This window comes from Pithys albifrons, chromosome 1 (genome assembly GCF_047495875.1).
Source record: "Pithys albifrons albifrons isolate INPA30051 chromosome 1, PitAlb_v1, whole genome shotgun sequence".
NCBI classification, from domain to species: Eukaryota; Metazoa; Chordata; class Aves; order Passeriformes; family Thamnophilidae; genus Pithys; species Pithys albifrons.
The window spans coordinates 126,274,936-126,302,086 of NC_092458.1; the positions used below are offsets into that span (position 1 = coordinate 126,274,936).

General features: G+C 48.7%; 1 protein-coding gene across 3 annotated transcripts in view; it reads right to left on the reverse strand.

The window, feature by feature from the left end:
• Positions 1-26,920, reverse strand: part of IFNGR2 (interferon gamma receptor 2) — a 41,639-nt gene extending 14,719 nt beyond the window's left edge. Inside the window, exons 1-6 of one of the 3 annotated variants that reach the window (XM_071567540.1) lie at positions 26,577-26,920; positions 19,872-19,998; positions 18,586-18,761; positions 15,036-15,184; positions 12,940-13,090; positions 11,840-11,994 (exon numbers count right to left, since the gene is read on the reverse strand). In XM_071567540.1, coding sequence (XP_071423641.1) covers positions 11,840-11,994; positions 12,940-13,090; positions 15,036-15,184; positions 18,586-18,761; positions 19,872-19,998; positions 26,577-26,694 — 876 coding nt within the window. In that variant the 5' untranslated portion in view covers positions 26,695-26,920. Of the gene's footprint in view, positions 1-11,839; positions 11,995-12,939; positions 13,094-15,035; positions 15,185-18,585; positions 18,762-19,871; positions 19,999-25,746; positions 25,798-26,576 lie in introns of those variants that run through there. The other 2 variants (XM_071567531.1, XM_071567548.1) reach the window with 2 other exon arrangements.
• Between the last annotated feature and the right edge of the window lie 231 nt (positions 26,921-27,151).

Below are 27,151 nucleotides of genomic sequence, written 5' to 3' on the forward strand. Positions count from 1 at the left end.
TTAATACATTTACAAGGAATTTTTCTTATTTAATACATTTACAAGGAATTTTTTTCCCTATTTAACACCCTTACAAGGAGTTTTTTCCCATTTACTGCACTTAAAAGGACATTTTTCCTGTTAATACCCCACAATAGGAGTTTTTTCCTATTTAATACCATGTACAAGGATTTTTTCCCATTTAATACCCCCCACAAGGAGTTTTTCCCATTCAATACACTTAAAAGGACATTTTTCCTATTTAATACATTTAAAAGGATTTTTTTCCCTTTAACACCCTTACAAGGATTTTTTCCCATTCAATACCCCACAATAGGAGCTTTTCCTATTTAATACACTTTAAAGGCTTTTTTCCTATTTAACACCCTGCACAAGGAGGTTTTTCCTATTTAATGCACTTAAGGAGTTTTTCCCATTTAATGCCCCACATAAGAATTTTTCCCTATTTAATACCCTGCACAAGGAGGTTTTCCCATTTAATAGAATTACAACGATTTTTTCCCATTTAATACCCTCCACAAGGGGTTTTTCCTCATTTAATGCACTTAAAAGGAGTTTTTCCCATTTAATAAAGTTACAAGGAGTTTTTTCCTATTTAACACACTTAAGGAGTTTTTCCCATCTAATACCCCACATAAGACTTTTTTCCTATTTCAGACCCTGCACAAGGAGGTTTTTCCCATTTAATACATTTACCAGGAATTTTTCTTATTTAACACCCCACATCAGGAGTCTTTCCCATTCAATACAATTAAAAGGACATTTTTCCCATTTAATACATTTACAAGGATTTTTTTTCTATTTAATACCCCCCACAAGGATTTTTTTCCCATTTAATACAAGGATTTTTTCCCATTTAATAACCCACACAAGAAGTTTTTTCCTATTTAATAAACTTTAAAGGACTTTTTTCTTTAATACATTTAGAAGGAATTTTTCCTATTTAATACCCCCCCACAAGGAGGTTTTTCCCATTTAATACATTTACAAGGAATTTTTCTTATTTAACACCCCACACAAGGAGTTTTTCCCATTCAATACCCTTAAAAGGACATTTTTCCTATTTAATACATTTACAAGGATTTTTTCCTATTTAATCCCCTGCACAAGGAGTTTTTCCCTATTTAATACACTTATGATTTTTCCCATTTAATACCCCATATAAGGAGTTTTTTTCCTATTTAATACCCCACAAAAAGGGGTTTTTCCTCATTTAATGCACTTACAAGGACATTTTCCCATTTAATTAACTTATAAGGAGTTTTTCCTATTTAATACCCCACATAAGAATTTCTCCTATTTAATACCCCACTCAAGGGGTTTTTTCTCATTTAATACACTCAAAAGGACTTTTTTTTCATTTAATACCCTTACAAGGACTTTTTTCCTATTTAATACCCCTCATTAGGAGTTTTTCCCATTTAACACCCTTACAAGGAGTTTTTCCCATTCAATACCCCACAATAGGAGCTTTTCCTATTTAATACACTTTAAAGGCTTTTTTCCTGTTTAATACCCTGCACAAGGAGTTTTTCCCATCTAATACCCCACATAAGAATTTTTTCCTATTTCAGACCCTGCACAAGGAGGTTTTTCCCATTTAATACATTTACAAGGAATTTTCCCATTTAATACCCCCCACAAGGAGTTTTTCCCATTCAATACACTTAAAAGGACTTTTTTCCCATTTAATACATTTACAAGGATTTTTTCCTATTTAATACCCTGCACAAGGAATTTTTCCCATTTAATAACCCACTCAAGGGGTTTTTCCTCATTTAATGCACTTAAGAGGATTTTTTCCTATTTAATCCCCTGCACAAGGAGTTTTTCCTATTTAATACACTTATGAGTTTTCCCATTTAATGCCCCATATAAGGAGTTTTTTTCCTATTTAATACATTTACAAGGATTTTTTCCTATTTAATCCCCTGCACAAGGAGTTTTTCCCTATTTAATACACTTATGATTTTTCCCATTTAATACCCCATATAAGGAGTTTTTTTCCTATTTAATACCCCACAAAAAGGGGTTTTTCCTCATTTAATGCACTTACAAGGACATTTTCCCATTTAATTAACTTATAAGGAGTTTTTCCTATTTAATACCCCACATAAGAATTTCTCCCATTTAATACCCCACTCAAGGGTTTTTTCTCATTTAATACACTTAAAAGGAGTTTTTCCTATTTAATACACTCACAAGGAGTTTTTCCCATTCAATACACTTAAAAGGACATTTTTCCTATTTAATACATTTACAAGGAGTTTTTTCCTATTTAATACACTTAAAATGACTTTTTTCCCATTTAATACCCCACATCAGGAGTTTTCCCCATCTAATACAGTTACAAGGATTTTTTCCTATTTAAAACCCCCCACAAGGAGTTTTTCCCATTTAATGCACTTAAGAGGATTGTTTTCCTTTTTAGTACCCTGCACAAGGAGGTTTTTCCCATTTACTGCACTTAAAAGGACATTTTTCCTGTTTAATACCCCACAATAGGAGTTTTTTCCTATTTAATACCATGTACAAGGATTTTTTCCCATTTAATACCCCACACAAGGAGTTTTTTCCTATTTAATAGATTTACAAGGACTTTTTTTCCCATTTAATACCCCACTCAAGGGGATTTTCCCATTCAATACACTTAAAAGGACATTTTTCCTATTTAATACATTTAAAAGGAGTTTTTTCCCATTTAACACCCTTACAAGGATTTTTTCCCATTCAATACCCCACAATAGGAGCTTTTCCTATTTAATACACTTTAAAGGCTTTTTCCTATTTAACACCCTGCACAAGGAGTTTTTTCCTATTTAATGCACTTAAGGAGTTTTTCCCATTTAATGCCCCACATGAGAATTTTTTCCTATTTCAGACCCTGCACAAGGAGGTTTTTTCCCATTTAATACATTTACAAGGAATTTTTCTTATTTAACACCCCACATCAGGAGTTCTTCCCATTCAATACCCTTAAAAGGACATTTTTCCTATTTAATACATTTAAAAGGATTTTTTTTCCTATTTAACACCCCACACAAGGAGTTTTTCCCATTCAATACCCCACAATAGGAGCTTTTCCTATTTAATACACTTTAAAGGCTTTTTCCTATTTAACACCCTGCACAAGGAGTTTTTTCCTATTTAATGCACTTAAGAAGTTTTTCCCATTTAATGCCCCACATAAGAATTTTTTCATATTTAATACCCTGCACAAGGATTTTTTCCCATTTAATACAATTACAAGGATTTTTCCTATTTAATACCCCCCACAAGGGTTTTCCCTCATTTAATGCACTTAAGAGGATTTTTTCCTATTTTAATCCCCTGCACAAGGAGTTTTTCCCTATTTAATACACTTATGATTTTTCCCATTTAATATCCCATATAAGGAGTTTTTTTCCTATTTAATACCCCACAAAAAGGGGTTTTTCCTCATTTAATGCACTTACAAGGACATTTTCCCATTTAATTAACTTCTAAGGAGTTTTTCCTATTTAATACCCCACATAAGAATTTCTCCTATTTAATACCCCACTCAAGGGTTATTTTCTCATTTAATACACTCAAAAGGACTTTTTTTTTCATTTAATACCCTTACAAGGACTTTTTTCCTATTTAATACCCCTCATTAGGAGTTTTTCCCATTTAATACAATTACAAGGAGTTTTTCCCATTTAATACCCCATATAAGGCATTTTTTCCTATTTAATACCCTGTACAAGGAGGTTTTTCCCATTTAATTCACTTACAAGTACTTTTTTCCCATTTAACACCCCACACAAGGAGTTTTTCCCATTCAATACACTTAAAAGGACATTTTTCCTATTTAATACATTTAAAAGGATTTTTTTTCCCATTTAACACCCTGCACAAGGAGTTTTTCCCATTTAATACCCCACAATAGGAGTTTTTCCTATTTAATGCACTTTAAAGGGTTTTTTCCTATTTAACACCCTGCACAAGGAGTTTTTTCCTATTTAATGCACTTAAGGAGTTTTTCCCATTTAATGCCCCACATAAGAATTTTTCCCTGTTTAATACCCTGCACAAGGAGGTTTTCCCATTTAATAGAATTACAACGATTTTTTCCCATTTAATACCCTCCACAAGGGGTTTTTTTTAATGCACTTAAAAGGAGTTTTTCCTATTTAATACCCTGCACAAGGAGTTTTTCCCATTTAATAGAGTTACAAGGATTTTTTTTCCTATTTAATACACTTAAGGAGTTTTTCCCATCTAATACCCCACATAAGAATTTTTTCCTATTTCAGACCCCCCACAAGGAGTTTTTTCCCATTTAATACAATTACAAGGAATTTTTCTTATTTAACACCCCACATCAGGAGTCTTTCCCATTCAATACAATTAAAAGGACATTTTTCCCATTTAATACATTTACAAGGAATTTTTCCCATTTAACACCCTGCACAAGGAGTTTTTCCCATTCAATACCCCACAATAGGAGTTTTTCCTATTTAATACACTTTAAAGGCTTTTTTCCCTATTTAATACTCCACACAAGGAGTTTTCCCCCATCTAATACAGTTACAAGGAGTTTTCCCCATTCAATACCCCATATCAGGAGTTTTTCCCATTCAAAACACTTACAAGGATTTTTTCCTATTTAAAACCCCCCACAAGGAGTTTTTCCCATTTAATGCACTTAAGAGGATTGTTTTCCTTTTTAATACCCTGCACAAGGAGTTTTTTTCCCATTTACTGCACTTAAAAGGACATTTTTTCCTGTTTAATACCTCACAATAGGAGTTTTTTTTCCTATTTAATACACTTTAAAGGCTTTTTTTCCCATTTAATACCCTCCACAAGGGGTTTTTCCCATTTAATGCACTTAAAAGGAGTTTTTCCTATTTAATACCCTGTACAGGGAGTTTTTCCCATTTAATAAAGTTACAAGGATTTTTTTTCCTATTTAATGCACTTAAGGAGTTTTTCCCATCTAATACCCCACATAAGAATTTTTTCCTATTTCAGACCCCCCACAAGGAGGTTTTTTCCCATTTAATACATTTACAAGGAATTTTTCTTATTTAACACCCCACATCAGGAGTTCTTCCCATTCAATACAATTAAAAGGACATTTTTCCTATTTAATACATTTAAAAGGATTTTTTTTCCTATTTAATACCCTGCACAAGGATTTTTTCCCATTTAATACATTTACAAGGATTTTTCCTATTTAATACCCCCCACAAGGGTTTTTTTTTCATTTAATGCACTTAAGAGGATTTTTTCCTATTTAATACCCTTACAAGGAGTTTTTCCCTATTTAATACACTTATGAGTTTTCCCATTTAATATCCCATATAAGGAGTTTTTTTCCTATTTAATACCCAACAAAAAGGGGGTTTTTCCTCATTTAATGCACTTAAAAGGAGTTTTTCCTATTTAATCCCCTGCACAAGGAATTTTTTCCCATTTAATACATTAACAAGGATTTTTTTTCCTATTTAACACCCTGCACAAGGAGTTTTCCCCATTTAATACCCCATATTAGGAGTTCTTCCTATTTAATACACTTGAAAGGATATTTTATTTAATACCCTGCACAAGGAGTTTTTCCCATTTAATGCACTTACAAGAACTTTTTTCCCATTTAATAACCTGCACAAGGAGTTTTTCCCATTCAATACACTTAAAAGGACATTTTTCCTATTTAATACATTTACAAGGAGTTTTTTCCTATTTAATACACTTAAAATGACTTTTTTTCCCATTTAATAACCCACACAAGAGTTTTTTCCATTTAATACATTTACAAGGAATTTTTCTTATTTAATACATTTACAAGGATTTTTTTTCCTATTTAACACCCTGCTCAAGGAGTTTTTTCCCATTTACTGCACTTAAAAGGACATTTTTCCTGTTTAATACCCCACAATAGGAGTTTTTTCCTATTTAATACCATGTACAAGGATTTTTTCCCATTTAATACCCCCCACAAGGAGTTTTTCCCATTCAATACACTTAAAAGGACATTTTTCCTATTTAATACATTTAAAAGGATTTTTTTCCCATTTAACACCCTTACAAGGATTTTTTCCCATTCAATACCCCACAATAGGAGCTTTTCCTATTTAATACACTTTAAAGGCTTTTTTCCTATTTAATACCCTGCACAAGGAGGTTTTTCCTATTTAATGCACTTAAGGAGTTTTTCCCATTTAATGCCCCACATGAGAATTTTTCCCTATTTAATACCCTGCACAAGGAGGTTTTCCCATTTAATAGAATTACAACGATTTTTTCCCATTTAACACCCTCCACAAGGGGTTTTTCCTCATTTAATGCACTTAAAAGGAGTTTTTCCCATTTAATAAAGTTACAAGGATTTTTTTTCCTATTTAATACACTTAAGGAGTTTTTCCCATCTAATACCCCACATAAGAATTTTTTCCTATTTCAGACCCTGCACAAGGAGTTTTTTCCCATTTAATACATTTACAAGGAATTTTTCCCATTTAATACCCCCCACAAGGAGTTTTTCCCATTCAATACACTTAAAAGGACATTTTTCCTATTTAATACATTTACAAGGAGTTTTTTCCTATTTAATACACTTAAAATGACTTTTTTTCCCATTTAATAACCCACACAAGGAGTTTTTTCCATTTAATACATTTACAAGGAATTTTTCTTATTTAATACATTTACAAGGATTTTTTCCCCTATTTAATCCCCTGTACAAGGAGTTTTTCCTTATTTAATACACTTATGAGTTTTCCCATTTAATATCCCATATAAGGAGTTTTTTTCCTATTTAATACCCCACAAAAAGGGGTTTTTCCTCATTTAATGCACTTACAAGGACATTTTCCCATTTAATTAACTTATAAGGAGTTTTTCCTATTTAATACCCCACATAAGAATTTCTCCTATTTAATACCCCACTCAAGGGTTATTTTCTCATTTAATACACTCAAAAGGAGTTTTTTTTCATTTAATACCCTTACAAGGACTTTTTTCCTATTTAATACCCCTCATTAGGAGTTTTTCCCATTTAATACAATTACAAGGAGTTTTTCCCATTTAATACCCCACATAAGGCATTTTTTCCTATTTAATACCCTGTACAAGGAGGTTTTTTCCATTTAACACATTTACAAGGAATTTTTCTTATTTAACACCCCACACAAGGAGTTTTTCCCATTCAATACAATTAAAAGGATTTTTTCCCATTTAATACATTTACAAGGATTTTTTTCTATTTAATACCCGCCACAAGGAGTTTTTTCCATTTAATACAAGGATTTTTTTCCCATTTAATAACCCACACAAGGAGTTTTTTCCTATTTAATAAACTTTAAAGGACTTTTTTCCCATTTAATACCCCTCATTAGGAGTTTTTCCCATTTAATACATTTACAAGGAATTTTTCCTATTTAATACCCCCCCACAAGGAGGTTTTTCCCATTTAACACATTTACAAGGAATTTTTCTTATTTAACACCCCACACAAGGAGTTTTTCCCATTCAATACCCTTAAAAGGACATTTTTCCTATTTAATACATTTACAAGGATTTTTTCCTATTTAATACCCTGCACAAGGATTTTTTTCCCATTTAATACTCCACAATAGGAGTTTTTTCCTATTTAATGCACTTAAGGAGTTTTTCCCATTTAATGCCCCACATGAGAATTTTTCCCTATTTAATACCCTGCACAAGGAGGTTTTCCCATTTAATAGAATTACAACGATTTTTTCCCATTTAATACCCTCCACAAGAGGTTTTTCCTCATTTAATGCACTTAAAAGGAGTTTTTCCTATTTAATACCCTGCACAAGGAGTTTTTCCCATTTAATAAAGTTACAAGGATTTTTTTTCCTATTTAATACACTTAAGGAGTTTTTCCCATCTAATACCCCACATAAGAATTTTTTCCTATTTCAGACCCCCCACAAGGAGTTTTTTCCCATTTAATACATTTACAAGGAATTTTTCTTACTTAACACCCCACATCAGGAGTTCTTCCCATTCAATACCCTTAAAAGGACATTTTTCCTATTTAATACATTTAAAAGGATTTTTTTTCCCATTTAACACCCTTACAAGGATTTTTTCCCATTCAATACCCCACAATAGGAGCTTTTCCTATTTAATACACTTTAAAGGCTTTTTTCCTGTTTAATACCCTGCACAAGGAGTTTTTTCCTATTTAATACCCCACATAAGAATTTTTTCCTATTTCAGACCCTGCACAAGGATTTTTTCCCATTTAATACAATTACAAGGAATTTTTCCCATTTAACACCCCACACAAGGAGTTTTCCCATTCAATACAATTAAAAGGACTTTTTTCCCATTTAATACATTTACAAGGATTTTTCCTATTTAATACCCTGCACAAGGAGTTTTTTCCCATTCAATACCCCACAATAGGAGGTTTTCCTATTTAATACACTTTAAAGGCTTTTTTCCCATTTAATACCCCACAAGGAGTTTTTTTCCTATTTAATACACTTTAGGAGTTTTTCCCATTTAATTCACTTACAAGGACTTTTTTCCTATTTAATAACCCACACAAGGAGTTTTTTCCTATTTAATACCCCACTTGGGTTATTTTCTCATTTAATACACTTAAAAGGATTTTTTCCCATTTAATCCCCTCGAAAAGGAGTTTTTCCCATTTAATTCACTTACAAGGAGTTTTTCCTATTTAATACCCCCCACAAGGAGTTTTTCCCATTCAATACACTTAAAAGGACATTTTTCCTATTTAATACATTTACAAGGAGTTTTTTCCTATTTAATACACTTAAAATGACTTTTTTTCCCATTTAATAACCCACACAAGAGTTTTTTCCATTTAATACATTTACAAGGATTTTTTCTTATTTAATACATTTACAAGGATTTTTTTCCCTATTTAACACCCTGCACAAGGAGTTTTTCCCATTCAATACCCCACAATAGGAGTTTTTCCCATTTAATACACTTTAAAGGCTTTTTTCCTATTTAATACCCTGCACAAGGAGTTTTCCCCATTTAACACCCCACACAAGAGTTTTTCCCATTCAATACCCTTAAAAGGATTTTTTCCCATTTAATACATTTACAAGGATTTTTTCCTATTTAATACCCTGCACAAGGAATTTTTCCCATTTAATACCCCACTCAAGGGGTTTTTCCTCATTTAATGCACTTAAAAGGATTTTTTCCTATTTAATCCCCTGCACAAGGATTTTTTCCCTATTTAATACACTTATGAGTTTTCCCATTTAATATCCCATATAAGGAGTTTTTTTCCTATTTAATACCCCACAAAAAGGGGTTTTTCCTCATTTAATGCACTTACAAGGAGTTTTTCCCATTTAATTAACTTATAAGGAGTTTTTCCTATTTAATACCCCACATAAGAATTTCTCCTATTTAATACCCCACTCAAGGGTTATTTTCTCATTTAATGCACTTAAAAGGAGTTTTTTTTCATTTAATACCCTTACAAGGACTTTTTTCCTATTTAATACCCCTCATTAGGAGTTTTTCCCATTTAATACCCCACATAAGGCATTTTTTCCTATTTAATACCCTGTACAAGGAGGTTTTTCCCATTTAATACATTTACAAGGAATTTTTCCCATTTAACACCCTGCACAAGGAGTTTTTCCCATTCAATACCCCACAACAGGAGCTTTTCCTATTTAATACACTTTAAAGGCTTTTTTCCTGTTTAATACCCTGCACAAGGAGTTTTTCTCATCTAATACCCCACATAAGAATTTTTTCCTATTTCAGACCCTGCACAAGGAGTTTTTTCCCATTTAATACATTTAGAAGGAATTTTCCCATTTAATACCCCCCACAAGGAGTTTTTCCCATTCAATACACTTAAAAGGAATTTTTTCCCATTTAATACCATTACAAGGATTTTTTTTCTATTTAATACCCCCACAAGGATTTTTTTCCCATTTAATACAAGGATTTTTTTCCCATTTAATAACCCACACAAGAAGTTTTTTCCTATTTAATAAACTTTAAAGGACTTTTTTCCCATTTAATACCCCTCATTAGGAGTTTTTCCCATTTAATACATTTACAAGGAATTTTTCCTATTTAACACCCTTACAAGGAGTTTTTCCCATTCAATACCCCACAATAGGAGTTTTTCCTATTTAATACACTTTAAAGGTATTTTTCCTATTTAATAACCTGCACAAGGAGGTTTTTTCCCATTTAATTCACTTACAAGGAGTTTTTTCCCATTTAACACCCCACACAAGGAGTTTTTCCCATTCAATACACTTAAAAGGACATTTTACCTATTTAATACATTTACAAGGAGTTTTTTCCTATTTAATACACTTAAAATGACTTTTTTTCCCATTTAATAACCCACACAAGAGTTTTTTTTCCATTTAATACATTTACAAGGAATTTTTCTTATTTAATACATTTACAAGGATTTTTTTTTCCCATTTAACACCCTGCACAAGGAGTTTTTCCCATTCAATACCCCACAATAGGAGCTTTTCCTATTTAATACACTTTAAAGGCTTTTTTCCTATTTAATAACCTGCACAAGGGTTATTTTCTCATTTACTACACTTAAAAGGACTTTTTTCCTATTTAATACCCTTACAAGGAGTTTTTCCCATTTAATACCCCACATCAGGAGTTTTTTCCTATTTAATACACTTAAAAGGACTTTTTCTTATTTAAAACACCACACAAGGAGTTTTTTCCCATTTCATACCCCTCATTAGGAGTTTTTCCCATTTAATACAATTACAAGGAATTTTTCCTATTTAATACCCCCCACAAGGAGTTTTTTCCTATTTAATGCACTTAAGGAGTTTTTCCCATTTAATACCCCAATATAAGGAGTTTTCCCTCTCCAGGCATTCCCAGGGAGTTTTCCCACTCCAGGACAATCCCCCTGAGCCACCTCTGCCAACCAGGACAGTCCCCCTGAGCCACCCCTGCCAACCAGGACAGTCCCCTTGAGCCACCACTGCCAACCAGGACAGTCCCCTGAGCCACCACTGCCAACCAGGACAGTCACCCTTGAGCCACCACTGCCAACCAGGACAGTCACCCTGAGCCACCACTGCCAACCAGGACAGTCCCCTGAGCCACCCCTGCTGACCAGGACAGTCCCCCTGAGCCACCACTGCTGACCAGGACAGTCCCCTGAGCCACCACTGCTGACCAGGACAGTCCCCCTGAGCCACCACTGCTGACCAGGACAGTCCCCCTGAGCCACCACTGCTGACCAGGACAGTCCCCCTGAGCCACCACTGCTGACCAGGACAGTCCCCCTGAGCCACCACTGCTCATTATTAACCAGGACAGTCCCCTGAGCCACCACTGCTCACCAGGACAGTCACTCTGAGTCACCACTGCTGTCCAGGACAGTCCCCCTGAGCCACCACTGCTCATTATTAACCAGGACAGTCCCCCTGAGCCACCAGTGCTCATTATTAACCAGGACAGACCCCCTGAGCCACCTCTGCCAACCAGGACAGTCACTCTGAGCCACCACTGCTCATTATTAACCAGGACAGTCCCCCTGAGCCACCACTGCCAACCAGGACAGTCCCCCTGAGCCACCACTGCTCTCTCCTGTGGGCACCCACCCTCCCTGTGCCCAGCAGGGCACAGACCCCACATACCTCTGCCACCAACCCCTCCCTGTGCCCAGGTGGGCACGGACCCCACGTACCTCTGCCACCAACCCCTCCCTGTGCCCAGGTGGGCACGGACCCCACGTACCTCTGCCACCAACCCCTCCCTGTGCCCAGGTGGGCACGGACCCCACATACCTCTGCCACCAACCCCTCCCTGTGCCCAGGTGGGCACGGACCCCACGTACCTCTGCCACGTGCAGGGGCACCCTCAGGGGGGGCTCTGCCCAGTGCTTGATCCGGCTGTGGTGCCTCCAGAGCAGCAGTGCCACAGCTGTGCCCAGGTTTGCCAGGAGCAGCCCCAGCAGGCACAGCAGGGCAATGTACCCAGCCCGGGTGGCCTCTGCAGGGGGACACAAACAGCCATGGAGGGACAGGAAGAACCATAAATATATATATATACATTTATATATACATATACATACATACATATATATACACACACATATATATAATATATATAATATATACATAAATAATATTTATAACAATATATAAAATATAAAAATATATAAATATGTATATGTGTGTATATATATGTGTATATATAAAAATATATATACACATACACAAATATATATATGTATGTATATGTGTCTATATATGTGTATGTATATGTGAGATTCACATTTAAGGAGTCATGGCAAGATTTGGGTTGGAAGGACCCCAAAGCCCACCCAGTGCCACCCCTGCCATGGGCAGGGACACCTCCCACCAGCCCAGGCTGCTCCAAGCCCTGCCCAGCCTGGCCTGGGACACTCCCAGGGATGGGGCAGCCACAGCTGCTCTGCCCACCCTGTGCCAGGGCCTGCCCACCCTCCCAGCCAGCAATTCCTTCCCAATATCCCATCCAGCCCTGCCCTCTGGTGGTTCCCTCTTGTCCTGTCCCTCCATCCCTTGTCCCCAGTCCCTCTCCAGCTCTCCTGGAGCCCCTTTGGGCACTGGAAGGGGCTCTCAGGTCTCCCTTCTCCAGGTGGGCACCCCCAGCTCTCCCAGCCTGTCCCAGCACAGAGGGGGCTCCAGCCCTGGCATCACTTTAAGATTCCAGAGGAGACCAAACTCCCTTATCCCACATTCCAGCAGGATTTATGAAGGAAAGGAAAAGGGCAGGAGCACAAAACAGACCCCCAGTCACCGACTGCTGATTATTTGCCATCAGTGAGAGCTCTGCCCTCCTTGGGGGCTGAGCATTCCTGACAAACTGGGGGTGACAGGGACCAGCTGGGGTGGTCCAGGACCCCTGTCCCCCCATCCCCCTGCACACAGGGCCCCCCCCAGGGCCACCTACCACTGGTGGCCGTGCTGTGACACTCTGGGGCACTGAGCTGGCCCAGCAGCTCCCCAAAGTCTGTCTGCACTTCCACTCGAAGGCTGAAGCAATAAAGTGTTGCCTCCTTCAGGTGTCCCAGCTGGATCAGTGCCTTGTGTTCCCTCAGCTCCTGCTGGACAGGCAAACCCAGGGCAAGGTGTTACTGCAAAGCCAGCCTTGTCCCCACCACTGACATCCCTCCCTCCCTCCCTCCCTCCCTCCCTCCCCCTCTTCAATTCCTCATCAGAAAGCCCAGATTTTTCCCAGCACTCAGTTTTCCCCAATGAGACAGGCAGGGAAATGTATTCCAGCTTCTCTGGGTGTTTGGATGCAGCTCCTGCAGCAGCTCAGGCAGGGAGCAAAATACAGGGAGGGAGGGAAAAACTAAACCCTGAGTGGTGCCCTCCCCATTTCTTTCTGCCTTTCAAATTAAGGCATTTTGTGTGTGGCAGAAAAATGCACTTTGGTGCAAGACAGGAAGGAAAGGGAGGTGAGTAATCAAGGCCTGTGAAGCAAAAGGGTTTTTCAAATCAGTATTTTTCTGCTTCTCTTTTTTTTCAAATATTTGACTTTGAGGTCATTTGGAAGCTTCTTCCTCTTTCATTTTTCATGTAATGTCTCCCTGTAACAGTGGGCTGGGCACAGCACAGTTCCCAGGGAGCAAAATACAGGGCAGGGGAAGGAAAAACTAAACCCTGAGTGGTGCCCTGGTTTTCTCCTGCCTCTGAAATGAGGGCATTTTGTGTGGGGCAGAAAAATGCACTTTGGTGCAAGACAGGAAGGAAAGGGAGGTGAGTAATGAAGGTCTGGGAAGCAAAAGGGTTTTTCAGCTAAGTTAGTATTTTTCTGCTTCTGCTTTTTTAAATATCTGGCTTTAGAATTACATCATTTGGAAGCTTCTTCCTCTTTTTTTCAGCTCAATCCCTCCCTGGAGCAGCAGCCAGAGCACAGCTCAGCTCAGGCTCCCAGGCACAGCAGCAGCAGCAAAGGTGGGACCAACTCCAAGGGGCAGGAGGAGCAGGTCCAGCTCATCCCAACTCATCCCAGCCCATCCCAACTCATCCCACCTCATCTCAGCCCATCCCAACTCATCCCAGCTCATCCCAACTCATCCCAGCTCATCCCAGCCCATCCCAGCCCATCCCAGCCCATCCCAGCCCATCCCAGCTCATCCCAGCCCATCCCAGCCCATCCCAGCCCATCCCACCTCATCCCACCTCATCCCAGCCCATCCCAGCTCATCCCAGCCCATCCCAGCCCATCCTGCAACTTTCTGTGCCCTGGAACAGGCACATCAGGCCCAGCAGCTGCTTCTGCTGCCCCAGGGAAGGAGGAAGGAGCTTCCAACATTCCCTCAGTGAGTTCTGGAATCAGAAACCATCCTTGGCCCAGAGTCCCTGCCCTGCTCTGCAGTGGGGTTTGGGCTTTGTGCCAGAGGAGGGGTGGGAGGTGGGTTGGTGAGTCTGGCAGGGCAGCAACACACGTGCCAAGGCCAGAGGGACCTTCTGCCAAGGCTCCACGTGGGCACAGTCACTGTCAGAGACAACACACACTCCTCTTCCTGCTGCAGGTGGTGCTTTGCCAAGAGCCACTGACACAGCTCAGTGTCCAAGGCAGGAGGAGGAGAGAGGGACAAAGAGAGGGACAAAGGGGGTGGGAGAGGGACAAAGGGGGTGGGAGAGGGACAAAGGGGGTGGGAGAGGGACAAAGGGGGTGGGAGGGGGACAAAGGGGGTGGGAGGGGGACAAAGGGGGGTGGGAGGGGGACAAAGGGGGTGGGAGGGGGACAAAGGGGGTGGGAGAGGGACAAAGGGGGTGGGAGAGGGACAAAGGGGGTGGGAGAGGGACAAAGGGGGTGGGAGAGGGACAAAGGGGGTGGGAGAGGGACAAAGGGGGTGGGAGAGGGACAAAGGGGGTGGGAGAGGGACAAAGGGGGTGGGAGAGGGACAAAGGGGGTGGGAGAGGGACAAAGGGGGTGGGAGAGGGACAAAGGGGGTGGGAGAGGGACAAAGGAAGGTCAGAGAGGGACAAGGGAGGTGAGAGAGGGACAAAAGGGAGGTCAGGGAGAGCTCTTACTTTTGCAGTGGCACTCGTGGTGTTCTCCCAGTAGGAGACTCTGTAGTGGATCCTCTCCCCAGGCTCGGGAGTGAAGGGAGGGGTGACACTGAGCAGCAGCGAGTCAGGGTTGGCACTGACACTGCCCACCCTGGGGGGGGACAGCGTGGCTGGAACAGACACAGAGAGGGCAGTGAGCCCCTGGCATGGACAGCAGGCATGGGCTGGCTCCAGCCCCACAGGATCCCTGGGGCTGGCACAGCCCTGCCAGCCCCTGGAGCCCACCCTGTGCCCAATGCCCACCTTGGCACAGCCCTGCCAGCCCTGGAGCCCACCCTGTGCCCAATGCCCACCTTGGCAAAGCCCTGCCAGCCCCTGCAGCCCACCCTGTGCCCGATGCCCACCTTGGCACAGCCCTGCCAGCCCCTGGAGCCCACCCTGTGCCCGATGCCCACCTTGGCAAAGCCCTGCCAGCCCCTGGAGCCCACCCTGTGCCCCATGCCCACCTTGGCAAAGCCCTGCCAGCCCCTGGAGCCCACCCTGTGCCTGATGCCCACCTTGTCCCCCAGCCCAGAGCACTCAGTGCCACGGCCAGTCCTGCCTTGGGCACCTCCAGGGCTGGGCACTCCAACCCTCCCTGGGCAGCCCCTGCCAGGGCCTGCCCACCCTTTCCAGGCAGCAATTCCTGCTGCTGTGCCCCCTGCCCTGCCCTGGCCCAGCCTGAGGCCGTGCCCTCTGCTCCTGTCCCTGTGCCCTGGGGCACAGCCCGACCCCTGTCCCGGCTCCCCCCTCCTGGCAGGGATGGCAGAGCCAGAAGGTGCCCCCTGAGCCTCCTTTGCTCCAGCTCAGCCCCCCCAGCCCCCTCAGTCCCATCCCTGCCCTGGGCACTCTCAGCAAACACAATAAACATCCACAGCTTTTGCTCAAGAAAGGGAAAACATTTCCCCATCTAATTGCTGCATTCTCAGTATTTACTCAGCTCTCCCTGGTAACTCAGTAAACATTAACCAGAAAGTCCAGCAGCAGTTACTGGATTTTTGTTCCCTTTGCTGAGCCTGCCACCAATTCCATGTTCCCTAAAAACCCACAGTGTCTGAGGCAATGGATTGGGAGAGAAATAACTGGAAACTTTTCCCCTCCCTGCTCTGATTCTCCATCTGTGGCAGCTCCAGAGGGTGGAGGGCTGAGCTTTAATGGCCCTTCCACCCAAACCTTCTGTGCCTCTGGTTTAAAGAGTGTCCTCGACACTCCCAGGCTGAGGCAGGACAAGCTCTGTTTGTCAGGGCAATTTCCAGGGATCAGGACAATTCCCATTTATCAGGACAATTCCCATTTATCAGGACAGTTTCCACAGATCAGGACAATTTCCAGGGATCGGGACAATTCCCATGGATCAGGACAATTTCTGTGGATCAGGACCATTTCCATTGATCAGGACAATTTCCATGGATCAGGAGAATTTCTGTTTATCAGAACGATTCCCATTTATCAGAACAATTTCCAGGGATTGGGACAATTTCTGTTTATCAAGTCAATTCCCATTTATCAGGACAATTCCCATTTATCAGGACAATTTCCATGGATCAGGACAATTCCCATTTATCAGGACAATTTCCATGGATCAGGACAATTCCCATTTATCAGGACAATTCCCATTTATCAGAACAATTCCCATGGAGCAGGACAGTTTCCATGGATCAGGACAACTCCCATTTATCAGGACAATTCCCATGGATCAGGACAGTTTCCATGGATCAGGACAATTCCCATGGATCAGGACAGTTTCCATGGATCAGGACAATTCCCATGGATCAGGACAATTCCCATGGATCAGGACAGGGACTGTCCACCAGAAAAAGGTGGTTTTGCCTCAGAGTGCCACAACCCAGAGGAGTGATCAGGGACCCCTCAGGAAAATTGTATTCCTCCCTTCCCCATAAAATTACATGGTGTTTACTAATTTTTAATCAGACTTGTACTAACTTTATATTTTACATTAATTTTTGAGTTTAACTCGTAGCCAGGTTTGTCAGTTCTCTTAACCATGCAGAGCTTTAGGCAAAGAGGAACTGAACCTGTGAGATGAACTTGGAGAAATAAACCAAAAATACTGTTTAGATCAGAGGCTGAGCTGGGAGAGGGAACTCAGCACACCCGGCTGGGGCAGAGACTGAGCTGGGAGAGGGAACTCAGCACACCCGGCTGGGGCAGAGGGAACTCAGCACACCTTGGCTGGGGCAGAGGGAACTCAGCACACCCGGCTGGGGCAGAGGGAACTCAGCACACCCGGCTGGGGCAGAGGGAACTCAGCACACCCGGCTGGGGCAGAGGGAACTCAGCACACCTTGGCTGGGGCAGAGGGAACTCAGCACACCCGGCTGGGGCAGAGGGAACTCAGCACACCCGGCTGGGGCAGAGGGAACTCAGCACACCCGGCTGGGGCAGAGGGAACTCAGCACACCCGGCTGGGGCAGAGGGAACTCAGCACACCCGGCTGGGGCAGAGGGAACTCAGCACACCTTGGCTGGGGCAGAGAGAACTCAGCACACCTTGGCTGGGGCAGAGGGAACTCAGCACACCTGGCTGGGGCAGAGGCTGAGCTGGGAGAGGGAACTCAGCACACCCGGCTGGGGCAGAGGGAACTCAGCACACCTTGGCTGGGGCAGAGGGAACTCAGCACACCTTGGCTGGGGCAGAGGGAACTCAGCACACCTTGGCTGGGGCAGAGGGAACTCAGCACACCTTGGCTGGGGCAGAGGGAACTCAGCACACCTTGGCTGGGGCAGAGGGAACTCAGCACACCTTGGCTGGGGCAGAGGGAACTCAGCACACCTGGCTGGGGCAGAGGCTGAGCTGGGAGAGGGAACTCAGCACACCCGGCTGGGGCAGAGGCTGAGCTGGGAGAGGGAACTCAGCACACCTTGGCTGGGGCAGAGGGAACTCAGCACACCCGGCTGGGGCAGAGGGAACTCAGCACACCTTGGCTGGGGCAGAGGGAACTCAGCACACCCGGCTGGGGCAGAGGGAACTCAGCACACCTTGGCTGGGGCAGAGGGAACTCAGCACACCTTGGCTGGGGCAGAGGGAACTCAGCACACCTTGGCTGGGGCAGAGGGAACTCAGCACACCCGGCTGGGGCAGAGGGAACTCAGCACACCCGGCTGGGGCAGAGGCTGAGCTGGGAGAGGGAACTCAGCACACCTTGGGCTGGGGCAGAGGGAACTCAGCACAACCGGCTGGGGCAGAGGGAACTCAGCACACCTTGGCTGGGGCAGAGGCTGAAGCTGCCCCGTGTTTGACTCAAAGCACACCCAGAGCTGCAGAGGTCAGAGCAGCCATCAGAGCTGCTCAGAGTCACCCAAACCTCCTGCTTGACTCTGGGGAGGGTTTCAGCTGTAACTCAGGATATGAACCTGGGGACACAAAGTCTGGTGGCACCTCTCTGGTGGTGCCACCCCCCGTGTGCCCAGCGCTGGGTGAAAGGGAGGGGTTTGTTCTGTTCTATTGGATGTGACTGTTCCTCAGTTCAGGAGTGTCCCTGCAGACACAGAGGGGCACCCCCAGCACTCACTGTCCCTCTCGGCCACGAAGGGTCCCACGTGTGCCCAGGGTGAGGAGAGGGCACCCAGCTCTGCCCTCACACGCAGGAACAGCGTCCAGCGCCGCTTCTGGAGGTGCCCAGGGAACGGGCAGGGTGGCAGCGGGATCCGGGTGCAGTTCAGCTCGTGCCACTCGGAATAGGCACCCCTGCCAGCCAGGAGAGACAAGGGAACCATCAGCATGGCAGTGCCAGCACCTCCAGCACCACCCACAGCAGTGCCAGCACCTCCCACAGCAGTGCCAGCACCACCACAGCAGTGCCAGCACCTCCCACAGCAGTGCCAGCACCTCCAGCACCACCCACAGCAGTGCCAGCACCACCCACAGCAGTGCCAGCACCTCCCACAGCAGTGCCAGCACCTCCAGCACCACCCACAGCACCTCCACCACCACCCACAGCAGTGCCAGCACCTCCAGCACCACCCACAGCAGTGCCAGCACCTCCAGCACCACCCACAGCACCTCCAGCACCACCCACAGCAGTGCCAGCACCTCCCACAGCAGTGCCAGCACCTCCACCACCACCCACAGCAGTGCCAGCACCACCCACAGCAGTGCCAGCACCTCCACCACCACCCACAGCAGTGCCAGCACCTCCCACAGCAGTGCCAGCACCTCCACCACCACCCACAGCAGTGCCAGCACCTCCCACAGCAGTGCCAGCACCTCCACCACCACCCACAGCAGTGCCACCACCACCCACAGCAGTGCCAGCACCTCAGATCTCACCCCTCCCACCCCGAGGGTTCTGGAAAGGGATAACACGTTTCAAAGTGGAGCTCTCAGGGTCTTTAACCCCTCTCAGGGTCTTTAAACCCTCTCAGCTCCTCCATCTCCCCCGGGAAAATTCCATTCCAGTGGGAACACCAAAATTCTGCCGAGAGAACTGGGCTCAGGCCCTGCAGGGACGTGGCCAAGGTTTGTCCCTCCTCCCTCACTCAGGGGCCACAGCCCAGCCCAGGAGCCCCTCAGAAGGGCTTTGGGATGCACATAAACCATCCACCATAAAACCATCTCTCATTCCTGTCCTCCAATTTTAGGGGTTTCAGGGATTCCAAGGCAGTTGGGTGACACCTCAGGACCCCCCGAGCAGTTTGGGAGGTGTTTGGGAGCAGTTTGGGAGGTGTTTGGGAGCAGTTTGGGAGCAGTTTGGGAGGTGTTTGGGAGCAGTTTGGGAGGTGTTTGGGAGGTGTTTGGGAGCAGTTTGGGAGCAGTTTGGGAGCAGTTTGGGAGCAGTTTGGGAGCAGTTTGGCTCACGTTCTGTACTGCACCGTGTACAGCACCGGGGGCCCCGCCACGGGCACGGGGGACCAGCTCAGCAGGCTCTGGAAGTTGTAGGAATGAATCTGCACATCCTTTGGAGCTGGCAAAGGGACAGGAGGCTCTGAGGGAGAGAACAGAAAGAGTTAGTGAAACACTCAGGCACACAGAGACCCCGAGATCAGCTCAGCTGGTTAAAACTTGACTGTGGTAACACCAAGGTCAGGGGTTCAATCCCCTGGGTGGGCCACTGATTGAAGAGTTGGACTCGATGATCCTTGGGGGTCCTTCCAGCTCAGAACAGTCTGGGATGCTGACTCTGTGACCACATTTTGGGCTCTAAATGCCACCACCATATATCATAATTTCACCGCTTTGCAGGCAAACCCTTCCCTCTTCCTCCTCTTCCTCCTCCTCCTCCTCCTCCTCCCTGTTTCCAGGTGCAGTGGGCAGGCCCTGGCACAGGGTGGGCAGAGCAGCTGTGGCTGCCCCATCCCTGGGAGTGTCCCAGGCCAGGCTGGACAGGGCTTGGAGCAGCCTGGGCTGGTGGGAGGTGTCCCTGCCATGGCAGGGATGGCACTGGTGGGATTTGGGGTCCCTCCCAACCCAAACCAGTCTGGGATTCTCCCTTTCTATGAATGAACTCACTGGTTTTATTCATCCCACACAGAACAAGGTGCAGAAAGTACCAAGTCCAGTCCAGCCCAAACCAACAAAGCCCACCAAGCCCACCATGAAGCCAGAAATTCAGGTCCCAGAGTCATCCAGGCTGGCAGAGACCCTCAGGACCATCCAGTGCCACCAGCACCACCAGGATCACCCCGTCCATGTCCCCAAGGGCCACATCCAAACCCCTCTGGGACACTTCCAGACACAGTGACTGCCCCACCTCCCTGGGACACTCATTCCAAGGCCTGACCACTCTGACAGGGAGAAGTTGTTTCCAATCTCTGCTCTGCCCCTGCCCTGGTGCAGTTTGAGGCCATCTCCTCTCCCCCTTTCCCCTGGGCCATGGCAGAAGAGCCTGACCCCCCTCACTGCCCCTCCTGGCAGGGAGTTGTGCAGAGCAATGAGGTCTCCCCTGAGCCTCCTCTTCTCCACACAAACCCCCCCAGCCCCCTCAGCTGCTCCTCATGTTCTCCAGAACCTTCCCCAAGGGCCTCCAACCATGGTCACTGCAGCAGCTCAGCTACTTCAGTGACTCTCATCTCACCCTTGGCTGTGTCACAACCCACATTTCTCCCGACCTTCTGCCTCGATAACCTGGAGAGCACCGAGGGCACTTCACTGGAACCCTCCAGGAAACAGCTGGAGAAAAAAGCCCTTGAGCTCTGCACACAAACCTCGGGTTCTGTCACCTCTGAGAGGCATTTCCCCAGCAGGGAAGGGCAGGGGGCTCTGCTGGCAGTGCCCACCCAAGCTCAGCCACACCAGGGAAGGGCAGGGGGCTCTGCTGGCAGTGCCCACCCTTGCCCAGCCCCATCAGGGAAGGGCAGGGGGCTCTGCTGGCAGTGTCCACCCTTGCCCAGCCACACCAGGGAAGGGCAGGGGGCTCTGCTGGCAGTGCCCACCCTTGCCCAGCCCCATCAGGGAAGGGCAGGGGGCTCTGCTGGCAGTGCCCACCCAAGCTTAGCCACACCAGGGAAGGGCAGGGGGCTCTGCTGGCAGTGCCCACCCTTGCCCAGCCCCATCAGGGAAGGGCAGGAGGCTCTGCTGGCAGTGCCCACCCTTGCCCAGCCCCAGCAGAGCCCCTGGGTGTGTGCCCAGAGCCACAATCACCCCGCACACCCGGGCAGGAGGTGACACAGGAGCCAAGAGCTGTATCTGCCCAACAAAGGAACCATCTCCTGCAGCCCCAGGGGAGGAGGGACCTGCCCCGGCTGGAGCAGCGCCAGGGAGGGAGGGACAGGCAGGGCAGGGACAGAGCCAGGGAGGGAGGGAGGAACAGAATCAGGGAGAAAGGGAGGGACAGAGCCAGGGAGGGAGGGAGGGACAGAGCCAGGGAGGGAGGGAGGGACAGAGCCAGGGAGAGAGGAAGGAAATGAGGGAAGGAGGAAATGAGGGAAGGCAGCCCGGAGGGGCAGAGGGGTCTGCCGGGCTGGAGCAGGGCCAGGGAGAGGAGGGACAGGCAGGGCAGGGAGGGAGGGAGGGAGAGCAGCCAAAAGGAGCGAGAAGAGCCAAGGGCAGGGACCGGCAGAGCGCAAGCGAAGGCAGAGGAGAAGGGGCACAGCTGGAGGAGCTGAGCTGGCACAGAGGGGGAACCTGCAGCTGGCACACAGGGGGAACCTGCAGCTGGCACACAGGGGGAACCTGCAGCTGGCACACAGGGGGAACCTGCAGCTGGCACACAGGGGGAACCTGCAGCCTGGGGAACAGAACACACAAAGACACAGAGCAGGCTCCAGGCAGGGCAGCCCCAGCCCCATTCCCAGTCCCAGTCCCAGCCCCAGTCCCAGCTCCAGCTCCACTCCTTGGTGCCCAGGGCTGTCCCCAGGCACATCCTGCAGCCCCCAAGCACCAGCCTGGCTGGCACCACCTTCACTGCTGCCCAGCAGGGTGAAGGTTTCCCTTCTGCACTACACTTGGCTTGGTCTGTGGGGTGATGCCCTTACACCATCAGAATCACAGGATCAGGGAATGGTTTGGGTGGGAGGGACCCCAAAGCCCCTCCAGTGCCACCCCTGCCATGGGCAGGGACACCTCCCACCAGCCCAGGCTGCTCCAAGCCCTGTCCAGCCTGGCCTGGCAGAGACAACCAGGACATGAAATGATACCCCATGTCATAAGATTCCATTTTTTGTTCTGAAGAACAGTCTCCTAAGACACAGTTTGTTCATTTTTACATAGATAAGATCAAGCCCTTGATCCAAACTCTGCCCAGCCAGCCCTGGGCATAGGGGGGGAACATTAGAAAGGTTGGGTTGTTTGATTTCTGCATAAAATTGGATTAAACCCCAAGTCCAAAATACAAAATAACTTGTTGAGCTCTAGTTTTCCCAGAGAATTGTGGCTGGCCCATCTCTGGGAGTGTCCCAGGGTGGCTGGGAGGGTGGGCAGGCCCTGGCACAGGGTGGGCAGAGCAGCTGTGGCTGCCCCATCCCTGGGAGTGTCCCAGGCCAGGCTGGACAGGGCTTGGAGCACCCTGGGCTGGTGGGAGGTGTCCCTGCCCATGGCAGGGGTGGCACTGGGGGGGATTTGGGGTCCCTCCCAGCCCAAACCAGTCTGGGATTCTCTCAAAGTTTTAATTAGGTCTGTTACTAATTTCTGAGCCTGTTTGGAGCTGTGCCCTCATTAAACACCCCCAGCCCTGGGCCACAACTGGCCCCTTCAGCTCTGCCATTTTGCTGAGAGCCCTTCAACCACCTCAGCTGTTCAGCTCCCGGGGGTTCTGAGGGCCCCAAATCACCAATTCTTCCCTCCCAAGGGGGTTCAGTGGCAGTCACAGATTGTGTCTGGCACTGGGGCTGTGGGGAGGGATCTCACACCATCTGCCAGCTGTGCCCTCTCACATCTCCCACTCATGGGGCAGAGCACTCAGAATGAAACACAGAACGTGGCAACTCCTTCCCTTAAAGAAAAAGGGAAAGAGCAGTGAAGGGTGAGGGTTAGAGGGATACTGGGAAGGGATTCCTGGCTGGGAGGGTGGGCAGGCCCTGGCACAGGGTGGGCAGAGCAGCTGTGGCTGTCCCATCCCTGGGAGTGTCCCAGGCCAGGCTGGAGCACCCTGGGACAGTGGGAGGTGTCCCTGGACAATACTGAAGGTCCTCCCAACCCATCCCAGTCTGGGATTCCATGTCTGCACAGTGATTATTTTGCCCTAGATCAGTGTTTGGGAACACAGCACTGCCCCTGCCAGCCCAAACCCCCTGCCAACAGTGCCAGACTGTGGTTGGTGCCCAGGATGCCTTGTGCCAGGCGCCCTCACTGCCCACCCAGGGGCTGCTCTCCCAACCCACAGGGGAACATGCCCTGTTTCCATCACACCCTGACAGGGCAGTGCCACCAGTGCCAGAATCTCACACTCAGCTCCCCTTCTGTTTGTCATCACCCAAAGGAAGGAAACAAACTCCTCAAACCTCCAGCCCCCCAATTGCCCCGAGCCCCACCCACCCCCCTGGGCCAGGGGCAGCTGCCATGCCCTGCCTGGAAGGGGCACAGGGGTTTGCCCTGCCCTGCTTGTCTCTCAGCACCTGCCACACAACGCCCAGATTGTTTTTTCCGGCTGCAGAGACTTCCTGACACTTCACACCACAAGCCAAAGCTTTCACCCAGCACAGTGTGAAGCCACAAGTCTCAGTGAGTGAAAGCAGCTCTGCCCTGTGCCCTGTACCCAGAGCCCTTGCCCTGCCCAGCCTCCTTCTGCCACACTGGCAATGCCAGAGAGCTTTGATTTGGGGGATTTTTATGAAATTTGCTGTCCCAGTTCACTGAGCTGCTCCTCCTCTTGTAAACAACCTCTACTGGAAGTTCCCTGCCCATGGCAGGGGGTGGAGGCACAGGAGCTTGAAGGCCCCTCAAAATCCAAATTATTCTGTGATTTATGAGATCTTGAAGGCCCCTCACAGTCCAAATCATTCTGTGGTTCTGACTCTGAGGGCTCCCTGGGAAATCCCAGTGCTGATGGGATGGAACTGGGCACAGTGAGGGCAGTGGGTCTGGAACAGCAGGAGAACCCCCCGGGCTCCCCAGTGCCAGGCTGGGCAGACCTTGCCCAGCACCAGGAAATGTGGCAGGGGAGAGGCTGCACCCACAGGGGCACCTTCCTGCCTCAGCAAGCACCACGTTGTGTGCCCATCTCATTCCACACCAGACTGGGCTGGGCTGGGAGGGACCCCAAATCCCCCCCAGTGCCACCCCTGCCATGGCAGGGACACCTCCCACCAGCCCAGGCTGCTCCAAGCCCTGTCCAGCCTGGCCTGGGACACTCCCAGGGATGGGGCAGCCACAGCTGCTCTGCCCACCCTGTGCCAGGGCCTGCCCACCCTCCCAGCCAGCAATTCCTGCCCAATATCCCACCTGTCCCTGCCCTCTGGCAGTTTGAAGCCATTCCCTGTGTCCTGTCCCTCCATCCCTTGTCCCCAGTCCCTCTCCAGCTCTCCTGGAGCTCCTTTGGGCACTGGAAGGGGCTCTCAGGTCTCCCTGGATCCTTCCCTTCTCCAGGTGAGCCCCCAGCTTTCCCAGCCTGTCTCAGCCCAGAGGGGCTCAGCCCTGGCACAGGGCACGTCACAGCAGCCCCTCCACACTGCCTGGCACACCCTCTGAGCTGGGACCACCCTTGGGAGCTCCATCCCACCCCACCCTGCCCCCTGCGGCAAAGCATCCCATGGAATCCAAACCCAGTCCTCGGGTCAAGCCAGTAAATCAGACGGGGTTTGTGCACAGGGAGGCCCCGGGCACAGCCCCGGGCACAGCCCCGGGCACAGCGCCGGGCACGGCGGGACCCGCGGCCTCCACACACCCATCGGCGCCGCCCCTGCATCCCGCACCCACCGCATCCCCCGCACCCACCGCAACCCCCGCACCCATCTGCATCCCCCGCACCCATCTGCATCCCCCGCACCCATCTGCATCCCCCCGCACCCATCTGCAACCCCCCGCACCCATCTGCAACCCCCCGCACCCATCTGCAACCCCCCGCATCCCCCGCACCCACCGCATCCCCCCATACACACCAGCATCTCTCCTGTACCCACCCGTATCCCCTCCCCGCGCCCACCTGCATCCCGCACCGACCCGCACCCACCTGCATCCCGCACCCACCTGCATCCCGCACCCACCTGTATCCCGCACCCACCGCCTCTCCCCTACATCCACCTGCATTCCCCCGTTCACATCAGCATCTCTCCCGCACCCACCTGCATCTCGCACTCACCTGCATTCCTCCCTACATCCACCTGCATCCTCCCTGCACCCACATTTATCCCCCCCGTACCCACCTGTATCCCCCCTCTGTACCCATCTGTCCCCCCGCACCCACCCGCATCCCTCCCCATCTACATCCCCCCCCACCGCTCCCGCTGCCCCGGCGCCCCCGCATCCACATTTATCCCTCCCCGCATCCACATTTATCCCCTTCCCGCACCCACATTTATCCCTCCCCGCATCCACATTTATCCCTCCCCGCATCCACATTTATCCCTCCCCGCATCCACATTTATCCCCTTCCCGCACCCACATTTATCCCCTTCCCGCACCCACATTTATCCCTCCCGCACCCACATTTATCCCTCCCCGCACCCACATTTATCCCTTCCCGCACCCACATTTATCCCTTCCCGCACCCACATTTATCCCCTTCCCGCACCCACATTTATCCCTCCCCGCACCCACATTTATCCCTTCCCGCACCCACATTTATCCCTCCCCGCACCCACATTTATCCCTTCCCGCACGCACATTTATCCCCTTCCCGCACCCACATTTATCCCTCCCCGCACCCACATTTATCCCCTCCCGCACCCACATTTATCCCTCCCGCACCCACATTTATCCCTCCCCGCACCCACATTTATCCCCTCCCGCACCCACATTTATCCCTCCCCGCACCCACATTTATCCCCTCCCGCACCCACATTTATCCCTCCCCGCACCCACATTTATCCCTCCCGCACCCACATTTATCCCTCCCCGCACCCACATTTATCCCCTCCCGCACCCACATTTATCCCCTCCCGCACCCACATTTATCCCTCCCGCACCCACCTGTGCCCACCGTCCGCGCCGAGCCCGGGAGGAGCAGGAGGAGGAGGAGGACGAGGAGGATGATTTGGATGCGGAGGAAGCGGCGCGGGCGGGCTGGGAGCGGCGCCCGGCCCGGCATGGCCCGGCTGGCAGTGCCCGCCGGTGCCCAAGGAGCGGCCGGGCTGGGCTGAGCCGAGCCGAGCCGGGCTGGGCTGAGCTGAGCTGGGCCGAGCCAAGCCCGGCTGAGCCGAGTTGAGCCCAGCCGGGCTGGGCTGGTTCCGAACCGGGCTAGGCTGGCCGGGGCTGGGGTCGCACGCTCGGCTCGGCTCGGCCCAGCCCGGCCCCGCTGGCGACGGAGCGGCCGCTCCGTCCGGCCCCGCCCCGGGGCAGAGCCCGCCCGGCCCCGCCCGCCCGGAGGAGGGACCTGCCAGGGCTGCGGAGGGAGCTTGGGGGCCCCGGGCAGGGCAGGCGATGGGTGCCATGTGCCGCAGTCCCTTCTCCTGCGCCTGTCGCTGTTCCTGTCCCTGTCTCTGCTCCTTCTCCTGCGCCTGTCCCTGTTCGTGCCCCTTCTCCCTCTATGTCGCTTCCCTTGTTCC